The sequence below is a fragment of the Copidosoma floridanum genome, unplaced genomic scaffold (assembly GCF_036245765.1).
Source record: "Copidosoma floridanum isolate Cflo_tuat_1 unplaced genomic scaffold, Cflo_Japanese_pri ptg000019l, whole genome shotgun sequence".
NCBI classification, from domain to species: domain Eukaryota; kingdom Metazoa; phylum Arthropoda; class Insecta; order Hymenoptera; family Encyrtidae; genus Copidosoma; species Copidosoma floridanum.
In genome coordinates, this window is record NW_028321896.1 from 20081164 (window position 1) to 20103195 (window position 22032).

Sequence of the window (22032 nt, forward strand, 5' to 3'; positions counted from 1 at the left end):
CTTACCCCAGGTATACATATAACGTCCTCCCTCTTTTCGTTGCTGGCTCTTGGGATAGTTGCTCTCCCCCCCTTCGTTTCCACCTCCGCTTTCATATGCCTAGCCATTTCTCTCTCTCGCGGTATAGACCAACGCACCACGACGAGCACCTCACTTTTTACCTTTTACACATTCACACGCATACACGTATGTGGTAAGAACTCGCGCCACTATACGTATCCACGCTTAACATTCATGAATATAATATACGCACCGGCACTATCTATCTACCTGTGCGCGGCTACATTGCTCCCATGTATAAGTACCTGTGGGTGGGTATATATATATATAGGTACCCACCGCTAGAGGTTTTAGGTATGTAAAAAATATTATCCTACACCGGCGTGCAAGCTGCAGTCGCGCGTGTAAATAGGAAAGGCGTAGGTATTCGAGACCCTTTGCACCGCGCGTTTTCTGTTCTCTGTGTCACATATACTTGTATTGTGTATGTGGAGCAAAAGGTATGTGCGGTATGTGCCATTTGATCGTGTGTACCTATTCGGGAGGGCCATTTTTATTTATTTTTTTTTTTTTCTCGTCTTCTCTTTTCTTTTCACCCAAGTTGAGTCATTGCGTTGGCGCAAACAGACGTGCCCAACTTACGAGTATACCAAACTCATGTTTTATTTAACCATATACCTACGTCAAAGTATCGCGTTAAACCGAGTCGCGAAGAGGAGAAAAGCGTATATATACATATACACACAAAAGACCGCGTACATAACAGATGGGTGTACTATAGAAGTGGACGAAAAATGGTGCGAGAAAAGCATATATTTGAGCAGATACACCCTACCCTACCCATATAAGTACATATACGTGCAGCGATTTGAAATTGATAGGCCCATTACTTTCGGCCTTTTTCCGCTGGTTTTGGACATTTTTTTTTTCGAAAGGTATATATATATAGCCACAGAGTCCACGTGTATAAGTACTATATATATTGTATACAACGTCATGGGAAACTTGGAAAAGTCTCTTTTGAAAAGAATCAGGTTACAATAATTTTTTTTTTTTTTTTTTTTTTTCAATCAAGATCCAACTTAGATAGTTAGCTGCTGACGAATTAATAGTTTATATCTTCCCTTTATTACCCTTGAAAAATTGGTGTATACCACGCACGAATGAGGTCATCGACCAGCACCTGTCGCTTCGTATACATGTATATTGTACTCATAATGGTCACACGAAGTAGTAAACACGCACACGAGAGTTTATGTGATGCGCGCTGCAACCCCGGACGACAACGAAGATCGCCAGGTGGCTTGCGTTGTTGTTGTTGCGTAGTGGTATGATATATACATTATACAAATAAAAAATAATAATGATCCCTCGAGTTCGCGTGCAGAGACTAAATTTAATCTGCTCTCCTGCCCATGTGATCGTGGGTATAGAGAGAAAATGGCACGCGAGTCGCATTGGACGGTGGCGAAAAAAAAGGCATTATAGGTCAAGCTCTTGGGTGTACGTATATATCTGCGGGCAGGCACACATAAATGTATATTGTGCGAGAGAGTGCATATTGCAATCTACAGCCCGAAACTCGTTTAAAGAGCCCCTCCCTCCCTGCACTCCCCTTATCCGGACGCTTGGGTCTCGGGGGGGAGAAAAAAAAATACGTGTGTATAAATCAAGGGCCAGCGGAGAGCCCGATGCCGGGCCAAGTGCACCGCTAGCCGTACCAGTGACACGGATCTTATGTATATATATATACCTATACACATGGGTTCACATGGGCGCGGAGAGAGAGAGGAAGAACGGTAACTTGGGCCTTGGGCTGCAACGAGCGCGGAGCGTCCAAGAAGTCCTCGTGTGGGGTAGGTAAGGTATAATGTATATAATATGCACGCGATGGCCCATTATCTCTCTCTCTCTCTTTACTCTCCGTTCGGGCGTGACGCAAGTTGTGTGCGAATTTTTCTGGTAAAGGTCATTACTTTCGTATCGGGCGCGCTTCGAAAATCACGCCCGCGAATTAATGCCCCGTTTATACAGTTCTTAGGATTTTCCTTTTTTTTTTTTTTTTTTTTTTTTTTTTTTCCAGGGTACGTTGGGTGAAAAAACAAAAATCGCCGATTTCTCAGGGGCTCGTACTTACAATTAGCCGCGTATCATAAAAAAAAAAGTGTAACGACGCTCTTTGCGCGCTCTCAAAGTTTGCAGGCCTATGAAAAACCAAGCGTATAATAAAAACTTTTAAATAATTATTTGTTATCAATTCAAAAAATTGTAATGACGTGGAAACAATGAAAAAAATATAAGTATAAATTTTTGTAAAAAAATATTTATTTAATAGAATATTTCAATCATACATACGTATGTATGCCAAATAAATAATGGTAAATAATATTTGTTGGTTGAAAATTTATTCATCCTCAGTTTTTTTTGGGAAATCCTCTGAATTTTGGGAAAATGTGGGTGATTGTAGATTTACCAAAACACAACAGATATGCACTATTTCATCAAGCGAATTAAATAATGAGGTAGGAATTTCAGATAAAATATTATAGAACCTTAATCTATGCATTATATTTTCTAGGTGAATCCTAACTTGAGGAATGATATAAGTTTGCATAGTTTCTTCTTCTGAAAATTCCGATTTTTTTTCAAGAAAGGGTGGTATTATTAATATTTTCACACCACTAGCATCCATGGCTTTTTGTATATCTGGAAAGCTTTTATCAGCTAAAACAATATCATTCTTCTCCAGCAAATCTATTAACCCAGATTCTACAGTAATTTGGTAATCACTCATTTTGCCACCAGCTACTTTCGATTTAAAACAGATGAAGCCAGATGGTGTGATTCCAATTAAAACTTTGGCTGTGAAACTATTTATGTAATCCGAGTAGGTTTGTACGCAATCATCCATATCTGCTGGCATTTCTATTTGAAATTCGATACAGTCAATGATGACTCTTGTATTGCTATACTTCGGATGAAAGCAAGCTGGCATCGTTTTCTTAATGATGTCTTTGTCAGGCCAAAACACCATGTTTGCTGTACAGGAAAATAAGTAGTGCAAGATTGAAAAAAAAATATGCGAAATTGTTGTTTGATGAACCCCAAAAAACAAACTTATCGCTGAAAATGTCAAACCAGTCTTCATTATAATCAAAAAAATTAAAAGGCTATTTTTTAATGAGACTTTATGTTTTGCAGTAGAAGCATATTTATCCATGATTTTCAGTAAAAAATTGAAAGTGTCCCTGGAAACACCGGCCATGTCCTTCAGTTGCTCTTTATTTTTAATAGAAGCATAGCCATTAAAATACTGAATCGTTTCATCTTCACTGTGTGAAATATTGGGACCTACTGACTTGTCAACTGATACTATTGATTTTTTACCACAGCTCGCGCTTCTAAATTTTTTTGTGTCATCTCTCGTTTTACTTTGGTGTAAGATGATTTTCCCTTCTCGCGGTAAATCAGTTTGGATTTCAGCATGGTTGATTCCACCTTCATAAATTATTCTGTTGCAAACAAAACAATTGACACAACTGCTTGAATCGTCAACAAATATGTTTACTTGACAGGCTTCATCAACCTTCATTACAGTTATACAATTCATGTAAATTACATCCTCATCCTGTGTTGTTGTTGATATGGTTTCTTGCATCTTATTCCTTACATTTTTGACATCAGTATTCACATCAGCTTTCTTGAGTATCTGTGTTCGTCTCTTCAAAAAACGCTTGTGCCTACATGAAAATTGATTCCGATGAATAATTACATTTCAAACATTCATTACCAATATAAATACTTAAAATATAATATACCGATTTATTTTTGACTCGTGGCTTGAATAACTCATAAGTTTTTGGTTTGAAAAGATAGTAGGGACGTAATTTGGACTTAATTGGTCAATTCCTTTGACGTTACCAACAAAATGGTAGCTACAAATAGTCTGTGATGACTTTGGAACCCACAATGGGTCAGAGCTAATAAAAAATTAATGACAGAAAGGTTTTTGTTCAACGTAAATTTTTTTTATAAACAACAAAATTAATTTGTAAGGTTATGTGTGTTTACTTTGCTTTCCTGACAGCTTGAATCCATAGATTTCTTTGCGGCAACTTGTAACTTCGACCACTTGGAAACTTGAAAAATTTGTATTTACTATTACGACCCGTATTTCGACACGTTTTAACACAACAACACTGATTACTCATTTTGTGTACAAATTAATAGCGATTCGGCTCTCGGTATTGCTATGTATGTATATAATAGTTGAGCAAACGTAACGAACAGGTTTACATACTGGCTTGACTTTATCAAAGTTTGAACGGCTGTAATGCCATCAGAAGTAATAATTAAATTTACCGCATGTTTTTACGTTTTACGCTATTTGATGCTATTGTATGGCTTCCCCCCAGGTTTCACTCAACCGACACCATGGGGCATGGGCGCTGGCGCATATTGTTTTATGCTCGATCTCAATACCTGATGTCCACTTACGCACTTACTGCGCCCCTATAATAATTGCATTTACCGCAGAAGAAGAATGTATAGAGCGCACAACGAGCTTTTTCTGAATAATGATTAATATTATGTGTTTATTACACTTGCTGTTTATTTGTGCGATTCGACATTTCGAAATTGTTTCGCATATACTGAAGTATAATATGTACCCACTTGTAGCGTTATACGCATAATTCCTCAATTGTTCACTCGCGTTGGGGACATGTAAATTTATTGTGATACTTAGGTATATTTAAAACGCGTGTGTTTTTCTGTTGACAATCGGAGTAATGGACTATCGGGGGATAAATCGATGTACCTATACCTATGATGATTTTGTTACGATATGCGTAATTCCCGTACGTTATATATAGGCGTATTTGTCTATAAAATACCTATCATATAAATTTTCGAGATAAGAAATGGAGCATTTAATTATTAAAACAATCGAGAGAATAACATGTGCTTGATTTCTAACGACACAATTAACGCTATCGTTGCAGAATCGGTCCTGGCTTCCCAGATTGCGTCCGCACCTGCTTGCTGCACCAGAAACTCCAGGTGAGCGTCGCAACAGTCAAATGTAACAATCTACCTTAGCCATATATGTATGTGCACCTATAAGTATAGAATTGTAGAGGAAAAAAAAAAAGATTCACAAAGTGTGTACCTGTGGATGCATTTATATACATATACGCACGCGTGTATAATTACGGGGCGCAATGGCGAGTTTATTGTTCCATTTCTCACGTTTTCATGCGTTTTCACGTCGCCAGCGTTAAGTATACAATACTACTTACATGTCGTGCAGTATATATATGTATATCCCTTTTGCGTGTCTTTCCTCCTTTTGCTGTTGCTGCATATGTATCTACATGCCATACACCTATACAAAACAACAAAACGTTGCAGCAGCAAAGGAAGAACAAAAAAAAAAAGAAAGAAAGAAAGAGCGCCTAATGTGTCGCGCGAGCTTGTAACTTGTATAAAGTATATATATAGCTATTATCCGAGATACCGATCTCCCGGCGTCGTCTCGTCTTTCGCAACGCTTTTCCGCTTCTCGTCTGTACATGTATTTAATTGCTCGCCTCCGCTTATGCTAATACTTGACAACTTTTCTTTTTTTTTTCCTCGCGCACATCACAATAGATGATAAACTGCTGCATCGCCCGGAAAAAGGCAAGGGAGGAGTGCGAGAGGAGGGAGATGGGCTTGGACCAGGAAACCGCGGCGCAAGAGAGCACCGGTGAGTGATTTTTCTTCTTTTTCCCTATATGTTTGTCCGGGCACATGCTCACCGTTCATTGCCGAGCTGCGTAGGTTTTTGCGTGTGACTTCAATTGCAATTTTCAATGGGCGAAAAGTATAAGATCTAATATAGCTCGAAATTTCAGTGTGATCGGTATGAGTTACACGTGAGATGGGGGGGGGAGGTATACGCGAGTATCTCGGTATGTTGTAATATGTGGTTTTGACTTGTTTTCGCTAAAAAATAATCAGTGTTGGTTGGCCAATCGTCGGGAGAGTATTAAATATGCGCGCGATGAATTGTATATTCAGACGATTCGGAGGACGACGAGTTCTTCGAGTGCCTGAACGAGGAGGAGGCGGAGGCTAGGAGGCAGTCGCACCAGCAGCACCTGCCCTGGAACCGGCCGGTCGGTAGATTGGCCAAGCACCCGACGCTTCGGCTGATCCAGACCGGCGAGCCGCTCTACTTACCGGTCACCCAGGATCCCGTGCCAAAGACCGAGGATCAACTCGAGGAGGACGCCCAGGTCATGATGCAGCTCGGCACCGACAAAACCGCCTCGGAGATGCGCGCACGGCTCATGAGCGCATCGCTGCTCTCCGACATGGAATCGTTCAAGGTCCGTTGTTTGGATTTTTTTGATTGCGAGACAAAATCCTTCCTTTTTTTGTTTTTTCATTCCCCTTGATTGTGGAATTTCACACCTTTGGTCGTTTCAACAGGCCGCGAACCCAAACGGTCAGCTGGAGGATTTTATCCGGTGGTACTCGCCGCGAGACTGGATCGAGGACGATCAGGGCGAGGTGGACGAGTGGGGCCAAGCAAGGGGCCGCCTGTCGGCTCGCATGCTCATCGACAAGAACCCGTGGTCGAGCACCTGGGAGTCGGCCCAGCCGGTGCCTGCCCACCGCCAGAAGCGCCTCTTCGACGACACCCGGGAAGCCGAGAAGGCCCTCCACTACCTTGGCTCCCGGCGCCTCGGTCAGCTCGCCCAGCTGCTCATGCCCGTGCTCGCGCACGCCGCCCTCGTCACCCTGCACGAGCAAAAGTACGAGGCCCTCACTAGTCTGCCCAGTGTTTTACAAACCATCAACAACAGGCTGCAGTTCGCCACGAAACCGATTCACCAAAAAATGCAAATCTACGAGGTGATCTACGCCTACTTTATTTTTTTTTTTTTTTTCTATTGTTTGTGCCTGGCTCCTATCTCTATCCCACGATCCATTTTTTTTTTTCAATGCGCGTTATTCAACAGCTCTCGCGTTTTGAATTTCAAATCATTGAAATTACACCCAATACGATTGTTGTTACAAAATAATGAATACGCACTTGCGGATGTAATTTCCACGAGCATAATTAGCATGGGCTATTCAGAGGCGCGGTGCAAGGATTACGACATCTAGCTTATATTGTTTACAACGGAATTTCTCATAATCTTGCATTATAATGAGAGCAGATGTGCTACGTGGTTCGCTTGTTTTTTGCACTTTTGCTTTCACGGAGTTTGCAATGATGGTGATGGATGTTGTTACAGGACATTGTTCACGAAATCGAGAGCATCGAGAGTTTGATAGCACAGTTCAATTCGCTGCGATTGAAGTTGACCGACAGCAACGGGGATAAGGATCTGACGTCCTTTATAGGCCAGCTGATGCACAACAGAGAAGTTTCCGTCCCAAATGGGCCCAGAGGCGCCATTGGAGCTCGCATCACGAAAATGTTTTCCGATGCTCAAAAGGTGAGAGTGACTAATTTCTGTTACTTTAAAAAAAATACGTTTATTGATTTACATTACGAAAAATGTTTCTTTCATCAACAGGCCGCTTACATGACGAACAGCATGAGCACCGAGTCGGACTCTTTGTCGTTGGACACGAAATTCAAGCCGTTCCCTGAACCCTCAGCCAAGGAATTTATTCTTCGAACGATGGCTCCACGTCCTACGCCTTCGTCCTCGTTGCAGCCCCAGCGTCTTTACGTCAGTCTTCACAGAGACGGTATTCGCATGGCAGGAGCATTCTCCGAGGATACCATATTTTACTAGAGCTCGTCGAATTAGTTGATGCGCTTGAAACTTTTGTACAGAAACACGGCGGGGTCTTGACACGCGCGTAGATCGTCAATTGTATATTTATTTTTTGGTCTTGAGTAAAAAATAGCTTTATGAAATTTAACAAGGCTAATGGTGTCAATTAAAAATTACCGTAAAAGTTAATGAATTAAAATTCAATTTTAATCAAAAATCAGTTTTTCAACTCGGAAGTAAAAATATAGTTTTTTCTAGTTTCGGTTTTGCGAATAAAAATTGCTGCACTATGTCGTCAAATTCTTCGAGAGCCAGCTGAGCGTGTAATTGCAAAACCGGATCTTTATCGTTGTCGCGCAATTGTTTGAGACTGCGATAGAGGGTGACGAGGTTTTCGCCCAACTCGACTAGGGCGTCTTTCCCGAGTCCTCGAAGCAGAAGTGTCGCCACGAGAACGCCGGCTCGTCGACAACTGTCGTCCTTGTCCGTTTTTACGATGCAACCAATGCAGTGTAGAATCTAGAAAATTGTTTATACTCTTAGATCATTATGTTATGTTATGCGTACAAGAACACGAATAAATGTAAATAGTGTTAAACTTACCTCGATTATTAAGTTTCCAAGCCTGAAACCCATCATTTTACATAGTTCACCGAGACATGAAAGACTCGAGGCGCGCACTAGAGGATCGGGATCTCTGGTACCACACAAGAAGCCATTTATCAGTAAACTCTTATACTTTGGTATCATTTCACCTGAAAAAAGTATAATTTCATTTTTGATAATCGTTAAGGGATAAAATAAAAATTTAATCTATACCTAGTGCTCTCGTTGTCTTAACGAGAATTTCGCCAAGCTTAGCACGCGTTTCGGGTGCTACATCGCGATTCTTAGTTTGCTGGGTAAGACCAATGAATTCTTGAATTAATATTTCAATAACTTTATCCGGAAACTTGGAAGACAAGGCACAAATTCCGTTGACTGCTGCGAGATAAATAAATGAATCCTCGTGATCGAGATTTTTCTGAAAAGGGAAATAAAATTGTTAACAATTGTCAACTAAAAATCATATTTGATAAATTCTTATTTATTTACTTGAAATAAGCACAGAAGGAAGTCTTCTTTTGCTTTTACTTCAGGGTGACGATTCTCGATCAATTTTGTAAGGCATATAATTCCATGAGCACGGACTGGAAGTAACGGATCAGCTAGATCAGCTAGTGCTTTATCGAACTCGTTCAACTGTTTGTCTGACGATAAATCATAATAACTCTTGGAGGACTTGCCCTTCTTCTTAACTGTTGTTTCCACCTCTTCTAAAATCGAAACTACGTGTGGAGGAATTTTCGTAAAATCAAACTGCTTCTTAATTGAAGTAACAAAATCTTCAAATATTTCCCAAGACTTAGTGACGTTCTTATCTGTGAGTATAACTTTTATCAACATTACACTCGTGTACAACATACTGACATCTTGCTCATACGATTCCTCATCTTTTGAGCTGGAAGCAACTTTGCAAAAGTAAAACTTAATGAATTCCAACAGTGGTTCAGGATTCTTTACTTGTTCTTCTTGCACCAAAGTGGAACTGGACAGTAGCGTTAACAATTTTACAGCCGTGAGTTGCTTCTCTATCCTTTCATACATGTCTTCCAATGTCTCTAATAGTTTGCCTTTTTGCACATTCTGTGCAGCATCACTTAATTTCGGTAATACTTTCAATAAATAGGAGAATAACTTAAAGGACAGAGATCTATCTTTTGAAACCAAATCGAAAAGGCAATCGGCGAACTCTTCGTAATTTATTGATACATCTTCTGAAGTGATTTCGATTTCACAGTTGACCCCAAAACGGAAATGAAGTATATTACCATATTTTTTTTTATGATCTTTGTGCTTTAAAAAGGCAGAAAAAATTTCTGTAGTTGATGTACTTTCGAGAACTTTCAAAATCAACTGACGAATGTGACTTCGATGAACATAAACACTTTTATACGTTTTTATATAAAGGTAAAATAACGGCAGAGCAACTACTGTTAAAAAATCTATCGGCAGGCATTTGAAATCAGCATCAGCCACGATAAATAATTTGCACAGGTTTTTAATGCATTGGGAAACTTCTTCCTCAGTTTTGATAATGTTCGACTGCTTCGTTGTGACAACAGGTGTTATTTGAAGTGGTTCCATTATAACACGCATAATTTTTTTTACACATATATCTGGATTATGATCATGCAGAGCCTTAATGTAACAGTTTGTCATAAACACTGTTTGTTTACTGTCTTTTGAATTAAGAAAGTTCACAATCTGTTGAAGCATAAATAATTAAAAATTGATTCAACGTTTGAAAAAAACTTTTTTAAAGCCACGTTACCTGAGAGCAAACAGAGTTATAATACGCTTCGGCATCTTTTCCGCCTGATGCGGCAATGAGTCTTGCAGTAACATCCAGTTTGTCCCAACATTTCCCCACATCAGAAACATCATCGCAAATTGCTACTGTTATAGCTCCTACGCCATTCGGCTGCATAATCCTGTTTGTTAAATAATTCCGAATGCTTACCTGGAGCCATTTGGGATTATTTTTTATTCCCATTATCACCATCAATCCCTTAATCAACGTGGATTGCGGGCATTTTTCAATGAAATCTTGTAGTTTTTGATGGAAAAATTCTTGTTCCTTTTTTAATGTGTCGTACAGTTCTGTCGTCATTATAAACTTCGACTCGAAATCCCCAAAAGTTGTGTTATGAGTATCAACAGGCTTTGCCAATGGTGCATGTGATATTTGCAGCAGTGCCGCCAGCAAGCAATCTAGTTGAGGTATCAAAACAGGCCTCAGAGTATCATTTTCAAAACATTGTAAAAATATTTTTACTGTATGCGACAACTTTTCGTGCATCTGAAAAATAACATTTAATCAGAGATGGTAAACTTTAGAACAAAAATATTTAACCAAATAAAAATTACCTCTAGTATACTGTCATCAAAATTTATTTTAAATATCCTAGGGCGAGTAGAACTCATGTGAATTTTAATGTTTGGGAACAATGATGGAATAATACCAATAGATGCTGCACTTTCAAATGCTGTTTTTAGAATTTTGAGCTGATTGACACTGAGCAATGGATTTTCAACACTTAACTCAGTTTTTAGTAGGTTTACAATAGTACACAAAAGCAGTTTAAGATACTTCCACCTGTAAATGAGATTTATTGTCAACTCATCATATATTTGTTTAGAAGTTTTCAATTTTTTTAATATAATAATTGTTACCCAGTATCACTTTGATCATTCTTATCTATTATTTCACATAAATTACTTGCTGGAATTGCAGAATATGCTATGTCTAGGAATTCTTGTAGTTTGTTCTCGGTGACCTCATTTGCTGTAAAAATAGGAATGATATTTAAGATTTTCAACTTTAATTCGAAATATAGTAATTTTACAGTAAACCGTACCATCCTCATATTTGGTTAGTAGCACCAAAATTTCATGACAGTCCATGATGACTTGATAACTGATCTATTATATTTTAGTCACATTTAACTTCTGTAAACATGTGAGCACTGCACCAAGTGCACTGATGATCTATAGATTTGATTACTGACGTTCCACAATCACCGCAATCCTCAATACTGTCTGTCAGTTAATGTCAGTGCACATGCATGTGAGTGCGAGAGAGACATGAGGCATGATACAAAAACTACATACCATTCCGTTGTTTCTGTGTTATCCACTCCAACGTTCCTGTTTTATTGGGTTGTGGGGTTATACCATTCCAACGTTCCTGTTTTATTGGGTTATTTCATTCCGCCGCTCCTGTGTTGCACTAGTCCGTTGTTTCCGTATTTTTTGGTATTATTTTGTTATTTGATAAATGTGATCGCTTTCGAGATTGACCGGGGCCGTACCATATAACTAATTTTCTGTACATCGGCCTATGTTATAACATAGGCCTGCGAAGCTAAAAAAAGTTATATGGTACGGCTCCAGTACATGCATAAAATTTGACGAAATCGTAACAAACGTCCTCCGTGCATGCGCCGACTACGTTGTATTACCATGAGGCGTGCTCCCTAGAACGTGTTTGGTTCGATTCATCGTTCGCACGTTCGTTCTCCGTTATATCTAATGCTTAAGGAACGTACGGTTCACCGAACGATTTATTTTTTAAGCATTGGTTCTAATGGAGAGCGAACGAACGACGAATAATCGAACGTGTCCTATCAATCTCGAATGAGTTTGTCTCGTCTGTTCCGTATAGTGTCTTTTTTGCACCCACAATGATATTTTGGTTTACGGAATGCATACATGAGACATTGCAGCCCTTCATCTCAATCTTAGATCTCAATCAATGTGTTGGATAAGGACAAGGATCCCTGTTGTTGCGGTCCAATAAAAACCAATAAAATTTTACAATGGGATTTTTCTATTAGTTTCTTATCGGTATTTGCACCCGTAAATCCAAATAAAATCCGAAATGGTTAAAAATAGATTTTCTATATCATTTATTATAACTAGGACATGATTGAACAAAAATAAATTGACAAATTTATGTCATACCATCCGGATGGTAACATCAAAACGGGGGGATTAGAGTATTTTATATGTAAATTGAAAGAAAAGTTAGTTATTAATTTTTATTAGAATTTTGTAAAAAATACTTTAGTCCCCCCGTTTTGGTGTTACCATCCGGATGGTATGACATAAATTTGTCAATTTATTTTTGTTCAATCATGTCCTAGTTATAATAAATGATATAGAAAATCTATTTTTGACCATTTCGGATTTTATTTGGATTTACGGGTGCAAATACCGATAACAAACCAATAGAAAAATCCTATGGTAAAATCAATGAATTTTTTATTGGTTTTTATTGGACCGCAACAATAGGGATGACAGGTGACAGGCCTTTTAGTGCGGTGGCATGCCCCACACGTGTATATATACACCGCGCTATAGCAGAAGGAATATTGTTTTAAAGGCATTTAAATTTCTGTTGGGAAGTATATCTTACCCAATCAAAGTATTTATTTACACTTAATCAACAGGTCGGTTTATTATACACGTGCAATAACTGAATTCACCATTTAGATCATGATATGAAGTACAGTTTTGATAGTACAATTTTTTTTTAACAGGTTATATTTACAATCTACAAGCCAATGAAAAATTGGGGATTTTGTGATTTGTGCGTGACTGCACCAGGAAACACAGATAATTTGAAAGACATTTTACTCCGACTACAGAAAGGTAAGTTTTTTTTGTGATGGTATTGTCAGAGCCCATCTGTAGATATACAAATAATGTTAATCGTTGTAAATTCCAGCCGGATATAATACCGTTGTAATAAATCAAAATGTTGATGAAGCTGTATTTGAAAATGAAAAGAAAAAGAAAAAGAAAACCGTTGAAATCGACACCTTCTGTCCTGTCCCTGAACCGATTGATGTATCAGAATTGAAAAACTTGTTTAAGGGAAAATTAAACATTTTAAGTAGGATTACTTTCTCTTTTTCAGATCCAGTTAAAACTCATTCTATGGTTTGTGTATTATTTTCCTTATTACTGCACACTTCTTGGTCATCATTACATTTGAAATTTGATAAATTTTAGAATCAATTAACTGTGCTAAAAAAATACAATATATATGCAGTTATCCCCAAAACTCAAGCAGCATTCCAAGTAAGCATGTACGAGTTTTTATGTTCATCCACTAATTAATTCAATTTGACCACTTGTCTTTTAGTTTGCTTGCTCACAACTTGGTGCAGATATTATTCTTATAAATTCCACTTCATCTGGGCTGAAATGGAGTAGAAAACTTTATTTCCAGGCTGTAGAAAAAGGAATACATTTTGAAATACAATATGCACCGGTGATTAAAAACTCCACTAGAAAATTGGCAATTCACGTTTCTCATTTATGTTATACTTTTGGTAAAAGTAAGGTGTGTAAATGTTAATCAACATCAATTTCAACTTTTGCAAGGCGAATTTATTTATTTTTCAGAATATAATTATTTCAAGTGGAGCTAATGACCCATCCGTAATTAGGAACCCATATGATGTAATCAATTTGTATCCTTTTAGATTTTACTAATTTCCAATACATTCTTTTTATATTTTTCGATAAAATATTTAAAAAAAATTATCTTTGCATGGTATAAGAGCACCATAAATTCCTCAATTAGTTCACAGAGCAAGGATGTTGGGCTTAGATGAATCTAAAGCTAAAATGGCAATACTTCAACAAGCTCATCATGTGTTAGCAAAAGGAGGTTCGTTGTTGCTGGTATTTATTATTTTTGTTTATAAATAAATTTTTCAAATATCTTATCGAGTTTGCAGAAGGTCGATGTTTTGGAAAAGCTTTCTTTGAAATTCAATGCAGTGAGACTGATCGATCTGACAGCGAGACGAAAAAAAGGAAAAAATTAAAAACCTAAAATTCGTTGTTGATAAAAAGGCAAATCTTTGCATTTACAAAATTTTGCCGTTTCTTACATGTATTGTACATAAATCGAAATAAATATTTTTATATTATTACTTCTAATAGAGCGATCAAATTAATGAGCAATCAAAAAGTTAAAACAAAAAAATGTTTGTTACCCGTTGCATGGGAGCATTAATCCTCGTCAGGGAACCACACCCTGACCATTCCCTGATGAGTCATACAGAAGAACAAAAAACACAATACAACTTCAAAATAACTAATCATTAGATCTTGAAAAAAAATTTTAAGCTATAATATTAGTACAATTTCTACGTAAATGTAAAAAAAAATTTTTTTTCACTATTTAGTGCTGCACATTGATAAAAGTCTGCAAAAAGAACTGCGTTTCCAATATTCATGTATATTCGCATTAAGGTGAAGCTAAGAAACTCCGATTCGGGTTCAGCTGATTCATCTCGAACGGATCAAATAATTACTTGTGAGCTTCGAGAGAGCTAAAACCACGTAGCGCGCTATTCTCTGCTAAAGGCCATCTAAAAATCTCAGTACAATTTCCGAGGCAACTTTCCAAAAAACTTATGTTTCCTTGAATTTAAGATAGGAATAAACAAAAAATACGTCTAAACCTTTAATTATTATACAATAATGCATGTCTGAACTAACTATCTTTTCCATAAATCGTAAGATTGTGTCACTCCTTCCATTAATAATTGAGTTAGAAAAAATTGTTAAACACCATACGAAAAATTGTCTCGTAGAGATTTTCACGATCGTTATTCAACATGATGCATATGTTCACAGCTTGGTTTACTGTACCAAATTAAAAAATCTAAAGTTACTTATTTATTTTTTTTATTTAAAAAAATTTTTTTGCTACGGCTGAACGTAATTTCCCGTATATTATAAACTTAGACACAATATCACCGAGCCTTTTGGTCAATATGAGTATAATTTTATGAATAATATTCTGAAAAAAGAGCGTAAAAATAGATTTGACGAGACAAATTTTAACGATTAAATTAAAAGAAAATTAAGAGTCCGTATTCCGAAAATAAACATTTTATCTTTAATTTGCGACAAGTTAAAAGCGTTAGGAGATAATTACTGATTTCAAAATTTTCTAACGAGTTAAAAATTTTAACAGTTTTGATATACTTAGCAATTTTTCGGGTTGAAAATAAAGTTAAATTTCAAAATTCATCGATAATTATAAGTAGACTTTCGGTTTTTCTTAAAAGATAAAATATAAATAATTACACTTGTTGTCGATAAAACACGAATAGAAAATAAAGTTTTTGGCCAAGCAAAACGTTCATACGTTTTTTTTCTTCAAAAGTTACACTTATTTCTTTATTTTCCGAAAACTTGATTTTTTTCCTCCGAAAATTGTAACAGCGAGTCTCATTGAATAGTACTTAATTCTCCTCGTAGAAATAACAATGTAGACGAGAGGAAGTACGTACGTATTAAAAATTATTTTATTTAAAAAAGTGTAGCTCACTGGGACTAAATATAAAATTTTTTTAATTGCCGCAGTTACTGACTTTGTTATTTTTTTTTTTAATTTATAAAAAAAAATAAACTCACAGCCGGGCCCTTTACAGGTTCCCCCCAGAAGTTCCTGAGGAGCACCAAAAAAAATAAGCATGACACTGAAAATGTAATAATTCTCAAAATCATGAAAATTAAATGATGCTTCTTGTGTTAACATTAAATAATTTTAATACTTAAATTGCACGTATAACATGCTATAGTTACTATTTGAATAACTTGAAGATTTTGTGACGTGTTATCACTGTACTGTCTGTACTAAACAGTGTACATACATGTACGTCACACACCGTATGTGTACGTCACGCACATGAGACATATACGACATAACCGACCTACGCGCGCGAGGGCGCGAGTATTTCTTGCAGGGTCTTATGGTGTGGCATCTCAAAGTCTCGTGGGTTGCCTCTCTCTCGTCTTTTGTGGGTCGAATTGTGCGAAACCCGATCAATTAAAGACCATATTCTGTTAGGTTTACAGTGAAGTTATTATAGGGCATATAGGTATTTTTTGATATTAAGAGCAGTAGGCAGATAGCACTGATAGCCCTACACCAACGAGTTACAGGCAGGTCGCAGACACGCAGATTTCTCAGTCTGTCTCGGTCCACCTGCTGGTCCAGCAGGTTCATTCCAGGGAACATTACCTATACTCACGTTCAAGTTGTTCGCACGTCTTCATTTATCACTTTCATTAAGGTTACACTATATTTATCTTGTATATACCTAATATACCTATCTCGGAGAGTATACGGAGACTGGGGGCGTGGGAGCCACGCGTGGAAACGCGCACGACGAGAAAACGAGCTCGCCCACACGCGCTTACACAGTGCATACCTCTGTCGGGCTCAGCAGCTGCTGTCTCGTCATTGTCAGTCCGTCACCCAGCCTGAACGTTTGTAGACAATTTGGCGAATAGTAGGTCTTCGCCAACTTTGGTTAAATTCCGCGGATAAGGAAAAATAAAGACATTTCAACACTCGCGAGACATGGCAGCGGTCTTTGACATTGAGTTAACGGACGGGGATATTGTGCAGAAAGAGGACTCTGAGGACGATGATGATGTTATTGAAATTACTGAGGTACACCCAGATCACCCTTTTTGTTTTTTTGTGTTCTTTGTTTATTACCCTCTGGCCAGACTGTCTTAGTGCTGTGTGTAAACCTGGTCTGTTTGGACCAATCTCCTTTTCCTCATTCCTACAGGTTCTACCTGAAATTTTGTTGGATCCACAGTACTGAGTTCCATCGTCTTCTGGCATCCTTTTCCCGAGCACCTTATGTTAAGCTGCAAGTAGGGCATTTCTCCTCTGTATTCTATTTAATAACTGTTTTGATATTTTTGATTCACCACTTGTATACTTAAAACGTCCTTCTGCTACAATTGTTCAAATTTACCAAAATTAACACTTAATATAACATGTACTTATCTCTCTTTTGTTTACTACTTCAGGAGGGGTATGATGACAATCCAAATGTTAACGAAATCCTCCAGTAAGTATTAGAATAGTTCTTTTTATTGCATTTTTGTACCTGTTTCTTAAAAACTTTATTATATCCTTTTATTATTGTTTAACACTCAAAAATTTGCTGTATCACTCTGTTACAAAATTTTATTATTGAATACGACATATTTTTGTGGATGATAATTATTGACCTAACTTAACTACAGTACTATGTTCTTCTTTAACAGGACTGATGGAATCGAAACTGTAACAATATCCGAACAAAATGTGGGAAGGGAAAAAGTAGGACAAAACGATTTTCAAATATGCAAGGTTATAGGAAGAGGTGGTTATGGCAAGGTATTCCAAGTTCGTAAGACTACTGGAAATGACAATGGCACTCTTTTTGCTATGAAGGTGAGTTGACTGTTAGATTGAAAAAAAATCTTTGCATAATTTAATTCATCTGCATTTTTTAGGTGTTACGTAAGGCATCAATAATAAGGAATCAAAAAGACACGGCTCACACCAAAGCTGAAAGAAATATTTTAGAAGCTGTTAAGGTACATTTAGTTTTGCTTTTCTAAATAAGCTTTTTATTAGTAAAAGTAAGACTTTGTATCAATATTGCAGCATCCATTCATCGTTGACCTTATGTATGCCTTTCAAACTGGAGGTAAACTGTATTTAATACTTGAATATATGTGCGGTGGTGAACTTTTTAGGCATCTAAATTACGAAGGCATATTTTTAGAAGACACAGCGTGGTCAGTATATATTTATCGAAAATTTTTCCATTAATTATATCAATCATATATGGTGTTTGCGATATAACGTGTCAAAAAATTATAAGCAACATTTTGATTTTTCTATACAATACAATCAGTTATAACTCGGACGGTCCTATAAAATCAAGCAATTCGTAAGTTTGTATTTACAAAAAGATCTCCGCAACTGGGGATTGCCCGTCATAATTTTTTGTCACACGACCGATCTTTAAGCATCATTATTGGGGGGCATCATGTAGACGGAAGCGTAGTAAGGCTTTGTTTGAGCTTGAGTTTCCATATCTCTCAAGTCGATTCAATGAGCTCTTGATATAAAGAGAGAGAGAGAGAGAGTGGTATGGTATTTTTTAACTCGGTATGCAATGTCACGCTCTCTCACATTAAAATAATCCGCTTTGTCACTAAAACAGTGTCTTGAGTGGCTAAGTTGTAACATCATGACGCGTTATATCGTATCGCAAAACTTATGCAGCTACTATATCTCTTAATTTTGTTACTTTATCAGCTTCTACCTGTCTGAAATTATATTAGCATTGCAACATCTTCATTTGCAAGGAATCATTTATAGGTAAGAAATTTAAAACATTTTCAATACAAGTGATAATCATGATGAGTATTCTTTCAGAGATTTGAAACCAGAAAACATTTTACTGGATGCTGAAGGGCACATTAAATTGACTGATTTTGGACTATGTAAGGAGCATATTGAAGACGGCCATGTCACTCACACATTTTGTGGCACGATTGAATACATGCAAGTATTAAAAATAATTTTTAATGATATTCTAGCAAATAACTTTGACAAAATTTCAATATTTTTCATTGATTATCCGAATTTTTTTGTTCGAACTTTTAAGTGTTATATAAAATTTTAGGGCTCCTGAAATCTTGACCAGAAATGGACATGGAAAGGCAGTTGACTGGTGGAGTCTTGGTACACTTATGTATGACATGTTGACTGGTGCTGTAAGTTTTATTTTTACATTAAAAGTTCATGTGTCGTTAAGTCATTACTAGGAATTACTGTTCAAATTAAAATAGGGTATACTTCTAGTTGTTATACCACGACTTATACAATTTTGTTACTTATCAATAATATTTTTTACAACTGATGTGTAAAATAAAATTTAAAAAAATTTTATGATTTACAGCCTCCTTTTACAGCTAATAATAGACGGTCTACTATTGAAAAAATATTAAAAGGAAAACTAAATTTACCTCAGTATCTCACGCAAGATGCACGAGATCTTGTTAGAAAATTGTTAAAGGTATATTTTGTCTCAGGCATTAGATGTGTTAAGATGTTTTAAAAAAAATAAAATAACTCAATCTTTATATTAATCTAGAGGCAAGTTCCGTTACGTTTGGGTTCGGGTTCAGCGGATGCTGAGCAAATTAAAAATCACAACTTTTTCAAGCACATTAATTGGAATGATGTCATATCTCGTAAGTTGGAACCTCCATTTAGACCTAAATTATCAAGTGAAGATGATGTCTCACAATTTGACAAACGGTTTACAACGTCGGCACCCATCGATTCGCCTGCCGAATGTACACTCAGTGAATCGGCTAACCAAATTTTTCAGGTGAATACTTATTGTACCCATTGTAGATATTTTTAAAATATTCGCCCATTTTTTCCAGGGCTGGCTGACTTTTTTTTAATGTTAAAATTGTAATAAACTAGACAATAACTTTTACCATAATATAAACCAAATTATTGTCATTTACGTTTCGTTGTACTAGCACTTGTACAATTATCCTCTATTATAGCAGGGCATAATTAAAAATTTACAAAAACATACCCTATGTATAAAAAAGTGTTACCACTAATGTCCGACTGAGATAAAAAATTATTTTTCAACTCCTAAATAACTATACTTTTTTTAGGGTTTCACCTATGTTGCGCCAAGTATATTGGAAGATATGTATTCAGAACCTAGAATAATAAACGCCAGAAGTCCTCGTAAAAACAATGTACGCGGCTTTTCGCCACGTAACAGTCATTTTAATTTGCACATTTCACACGTACAGAATCACAGGTAACATTAAAATTTTTAAGGAACTAATTCTATCGACCAACTTGATTTTTAAGTAAAACTTTTTTCAGGCATAACGGCATGGGGCAAGGCTTAGAAGACGCAGAAATGGTTGAAATAGGATAAGGCCTTGGTATGTTATCCCATGATTACTAGACTTCTTAAAACTATGTTTATATCGCGGTAACCTTTCTGAATGTAGATACGTCATAGATAAATTATTTTACTTTACTTATGTACAATACATTTTATACAGCCTGAACTTTTCAGTATATTAGTGTCGTCAATAGATAGGGTTTCAAATTCTAAAATTTAAGTTACTTGAAGTACTATTCTAAGTAAATAATATGCCAATGATTCATTTAATAACTTCAACCTATTAAATTTATATAAACATACGTATGCATATAATTACATGAAGAAGTCAATAGAAGTAAAAAAGGATTCAACGCCTTTAACAGATAATTTTTAAAGGTTGTCGTTGATATTGTTGTAATCTAAGAAACGTTTAATTTTCCCATGTTACTTTTTAAAATTATTTCTTGACTCTAAAGTTTATAAAGAGTTTGAAGTTTACGTTTAATTTAGCAATTTTTGATTATTTTTAGCGAAAAATCACTAGTATTATTAATTTTCAAAAAATCGTAAAGTTAGTTTGTCATTGCAATTAACAGAGGTGACTCATGTAGAAAAAAAATTTGTGCATTAAAATGATGTAAAACATCAATGTATATCAATTGGCAATACTTGCTTGGTATCTATTATCGAGTATAAATTAATACTTAAGTTTGAATATGCTTGTAAGAAACTTTGCTAAAACTTTGTACTTTTCTGAAATATTGAAATTGTCTATGATTTTGAAACTGACCACTACTTTATAATGAGTGTTAATCTCCTTGTAATGATGTCTAAAAAAAAAAAATTTTATAAAATTTAATGCTGCTGAAAGGACATTGAAATTTGATGATAGTTGAGTGATTAGAAAAAACGATTTTTACCTAATTTAAAAAATCATAAATAAGAATCAACAGTTCGAACAAAAAATGTTTAAATTAGAAGTCACAAATAAAATATTTAATAAAAAAATATCAAAACATGGAATCACAAAAAAACAGCATAAACTGCCTGATCAAAAACAATTTTTGTATTTTATAGTGAGAACACTTAAGGGAACTTTATTAAAGAATCATGTATATGTTTGGACCTATATAAACGCACATGCTACGTGCAGAGTTGTTGTATATTGCACATTTTGTACTACTTTATTTTATTTTCAATGTGAAACGTGAGAATTTAATATGAATGAAAAATCACTTGAATGAAGTAGATTATGTAACATCAAAAAACAATGGCAATGATAGCCTTTACATTGTAGTATAAACAAGACTATGTTTCATAATTAAATTGCATTGTATATAACATACACTCAACTACATACAATACGACACTTCGCGAGCAGAGCATTATCTTAATTTTAAAGTACTATAATCCTGTTTTATATATGAGTATATATTTGATTTTGTGCCTACTTAAAAGTAATATAAACATACAATTTATAATAATATAATCGAATGGTTGTGCTTTCACTGTAATCTGAAAAAAAAAAAAAAATAAGAAATGCAATAACCTCGTCAAGTGCCGATAAAAACTGCCCCCTGTTTCAAAATAGAAAATTGAATCAATTTTTATATAATATACATAATGTACGATATAAAAAATTGTGTCTATAGCATTTTATAATTGTTGATCAATAACGAATGGGATGATTACAGAATTTAAAACGTTTTTTATAAATTTTTTCAATGGAAATGATTGAAATAACTACAGTTTACATTATAATACTATAGGGTTCTAGTTTTTTTAACATATTTTTTATGGTATCTGTACTTTGAAAATTTTAAGATAGCATCTAGTCATCTGTGTTTAAACAAAATGATACAACTTTTTTAACAATGTAATGTGAAGAAAGT

At 35.9% G+C, this 22032-nt stretch overlaps 5 protein-coding genes across 9 annotated transcripts in view; 3 read left to right on the forward strand and 2 right to left on the reverse strand.

Moving 5' to 3' along the window:
* Nucleotides 1-8406, forward strand: part of Rab3GAP1 (RAB3 GTPase activating protein subunit 1) — a 29076-nt gene extending 20670 nt beyond the window's left edge. Inside the window, exons 6-11 of one of the 2 annotated variants that reach the window (XM_014355523.2) lie at nt 5004-5061; nt 5653-5749; nt 6064-6374; nt 6478-6903; nt 7290-7493; nt 7575-8406. In XM_014355523.2, coding sequence (XP_014211009.2) covers nt 5004-5061; nt 5653-5749; nt 6064-6374; nt 6478-6903; nt 7290-7493; nt 7575-7799 — 1321 coding nt within the window. In that variant the 3' untranslated portion in view covers nt 7800-8406. The remainder of the gene's footprint in view (nt 1-5003; nt 5062-5652; nt 5750-6063; nt 6375-6477; nt 6904-7289; nt 7494-7574) is intronic. The other variant, XM_014355525.2, reaches the window with a different exon arrangement.
* LOC149374581 (uncharacterized) lies at nt 2398-4409 on the reverse strand. Of its 2 annotated transcripts, XM_089593133.1 has the most exons (4): nt 4072-4409; nt 3819-3980; nt 3604-3740; nt 3483-3512 (listed from the first exon to the last, which is right to left on the reverse strand). In XM_089593133.1, coding segments are annotated over exons 1-4 (441 nt in total). In that variant the 5' UTR covers nt 4212-4409; the 3' UTR covers nt 3483-3510. The 2 variants fall into 2 exon arrangements, with proteins under 2 accessions (XP_089449258.1, XP_089449259.1); XM_089593132.1 differs by having other exon boundaries at nt 2398-3740.
* On the reverse strand, nt 7541-11808 carry Tango6 (transport and golgi organization 6). Of its 3 annotated transcripts, none has more exons than XM_089592561.1 (9): nt 11496-11808; nt 11243-11419; nt 11058-11169; nt 10752-10980; nt 10156-10683; nt 8877-10088; nt 8601-8805; nt 8385-8536; nt 7541-8300 (listed from the first exon to the last, which is right to left on the reverse strand). In XM_089592561.1, the coding sequence occupies exons 2-9, from the start codon at nt 11286-11288 to the stop codon at nt 8007-8009; spliced, it is 2778 nt and encodes a 925-aa protein (XP_089448687.1). In that variant the 5' UTR covers nt 11289-11419; nt 11496-11808; the 3' UTR covers nt 7541-8006. The 3 variants fall into 3 exon arrangements, with proteins under 3 accessions (XP_089448687.1, XP_089448686.1, XP_089448685.1); XM_089592560.1 differs by having other exon boundaries at nt 11243-11423; XM_089592559.1 differs by having other exon boundaries at nt 11243-11808.
* A 917-nt stretch (nt 11809-12725) lies between these two features.
* On the forward strand, nt 12726-14297 carry Rpp30 (ribonuclease P protein subunit Rpp30). The gene is made up of 8 exons (XM_089592562.1): nt 12726-12835; nt 12926-13037; nt 13114-13328; nt 13401-13469; nt 13534-13734; nt 13797-13864; nt 13985-14064; nt 14135-14297. The coding sequence occupies exons 2-8, from the start codon at nt 12950-12952 to the stop codon at nt 14230-14232; spliced, it is 819 nt and encodes a 272-aa protein (XP_089448688.1). The 5' UTR covers nt 12726-12835; nt 12926-12949; the 3' UTR covers nt 14233-14297.
* A 1868-nt stretch (nt 14298-16165) lies between these two features.
* LOC106641156 (ribosomal protein S6 kinase beta-1-like) lies at nt 16166-21680 on the forward strand. Its single transcript, XM_014355439.2, has 12 exons — nt 16166-16872; nt 17244-17284; nt 17484-17652; nt 17715-17798; nt 17869-18002; nt 18529-18591; nt 18649-18777; nt 18899-18989; nt 19175-19291; nt 19370-19609; nt 19914-20065; nt 20134-21680. The coding sequence occupies exons 1-12, from the start codon at nt 16780-16782 to the stop codon at nt 20186-20188; spliced, it is 1368 nt and encodes a 455-aa protein (XP_014210925.2). The 5' UTR covers nt 16166-16779; the 3' UTR covers nt 20189-21680.
* Nucleotides 21681-22032: the final 352 nt, after the last annotated feature.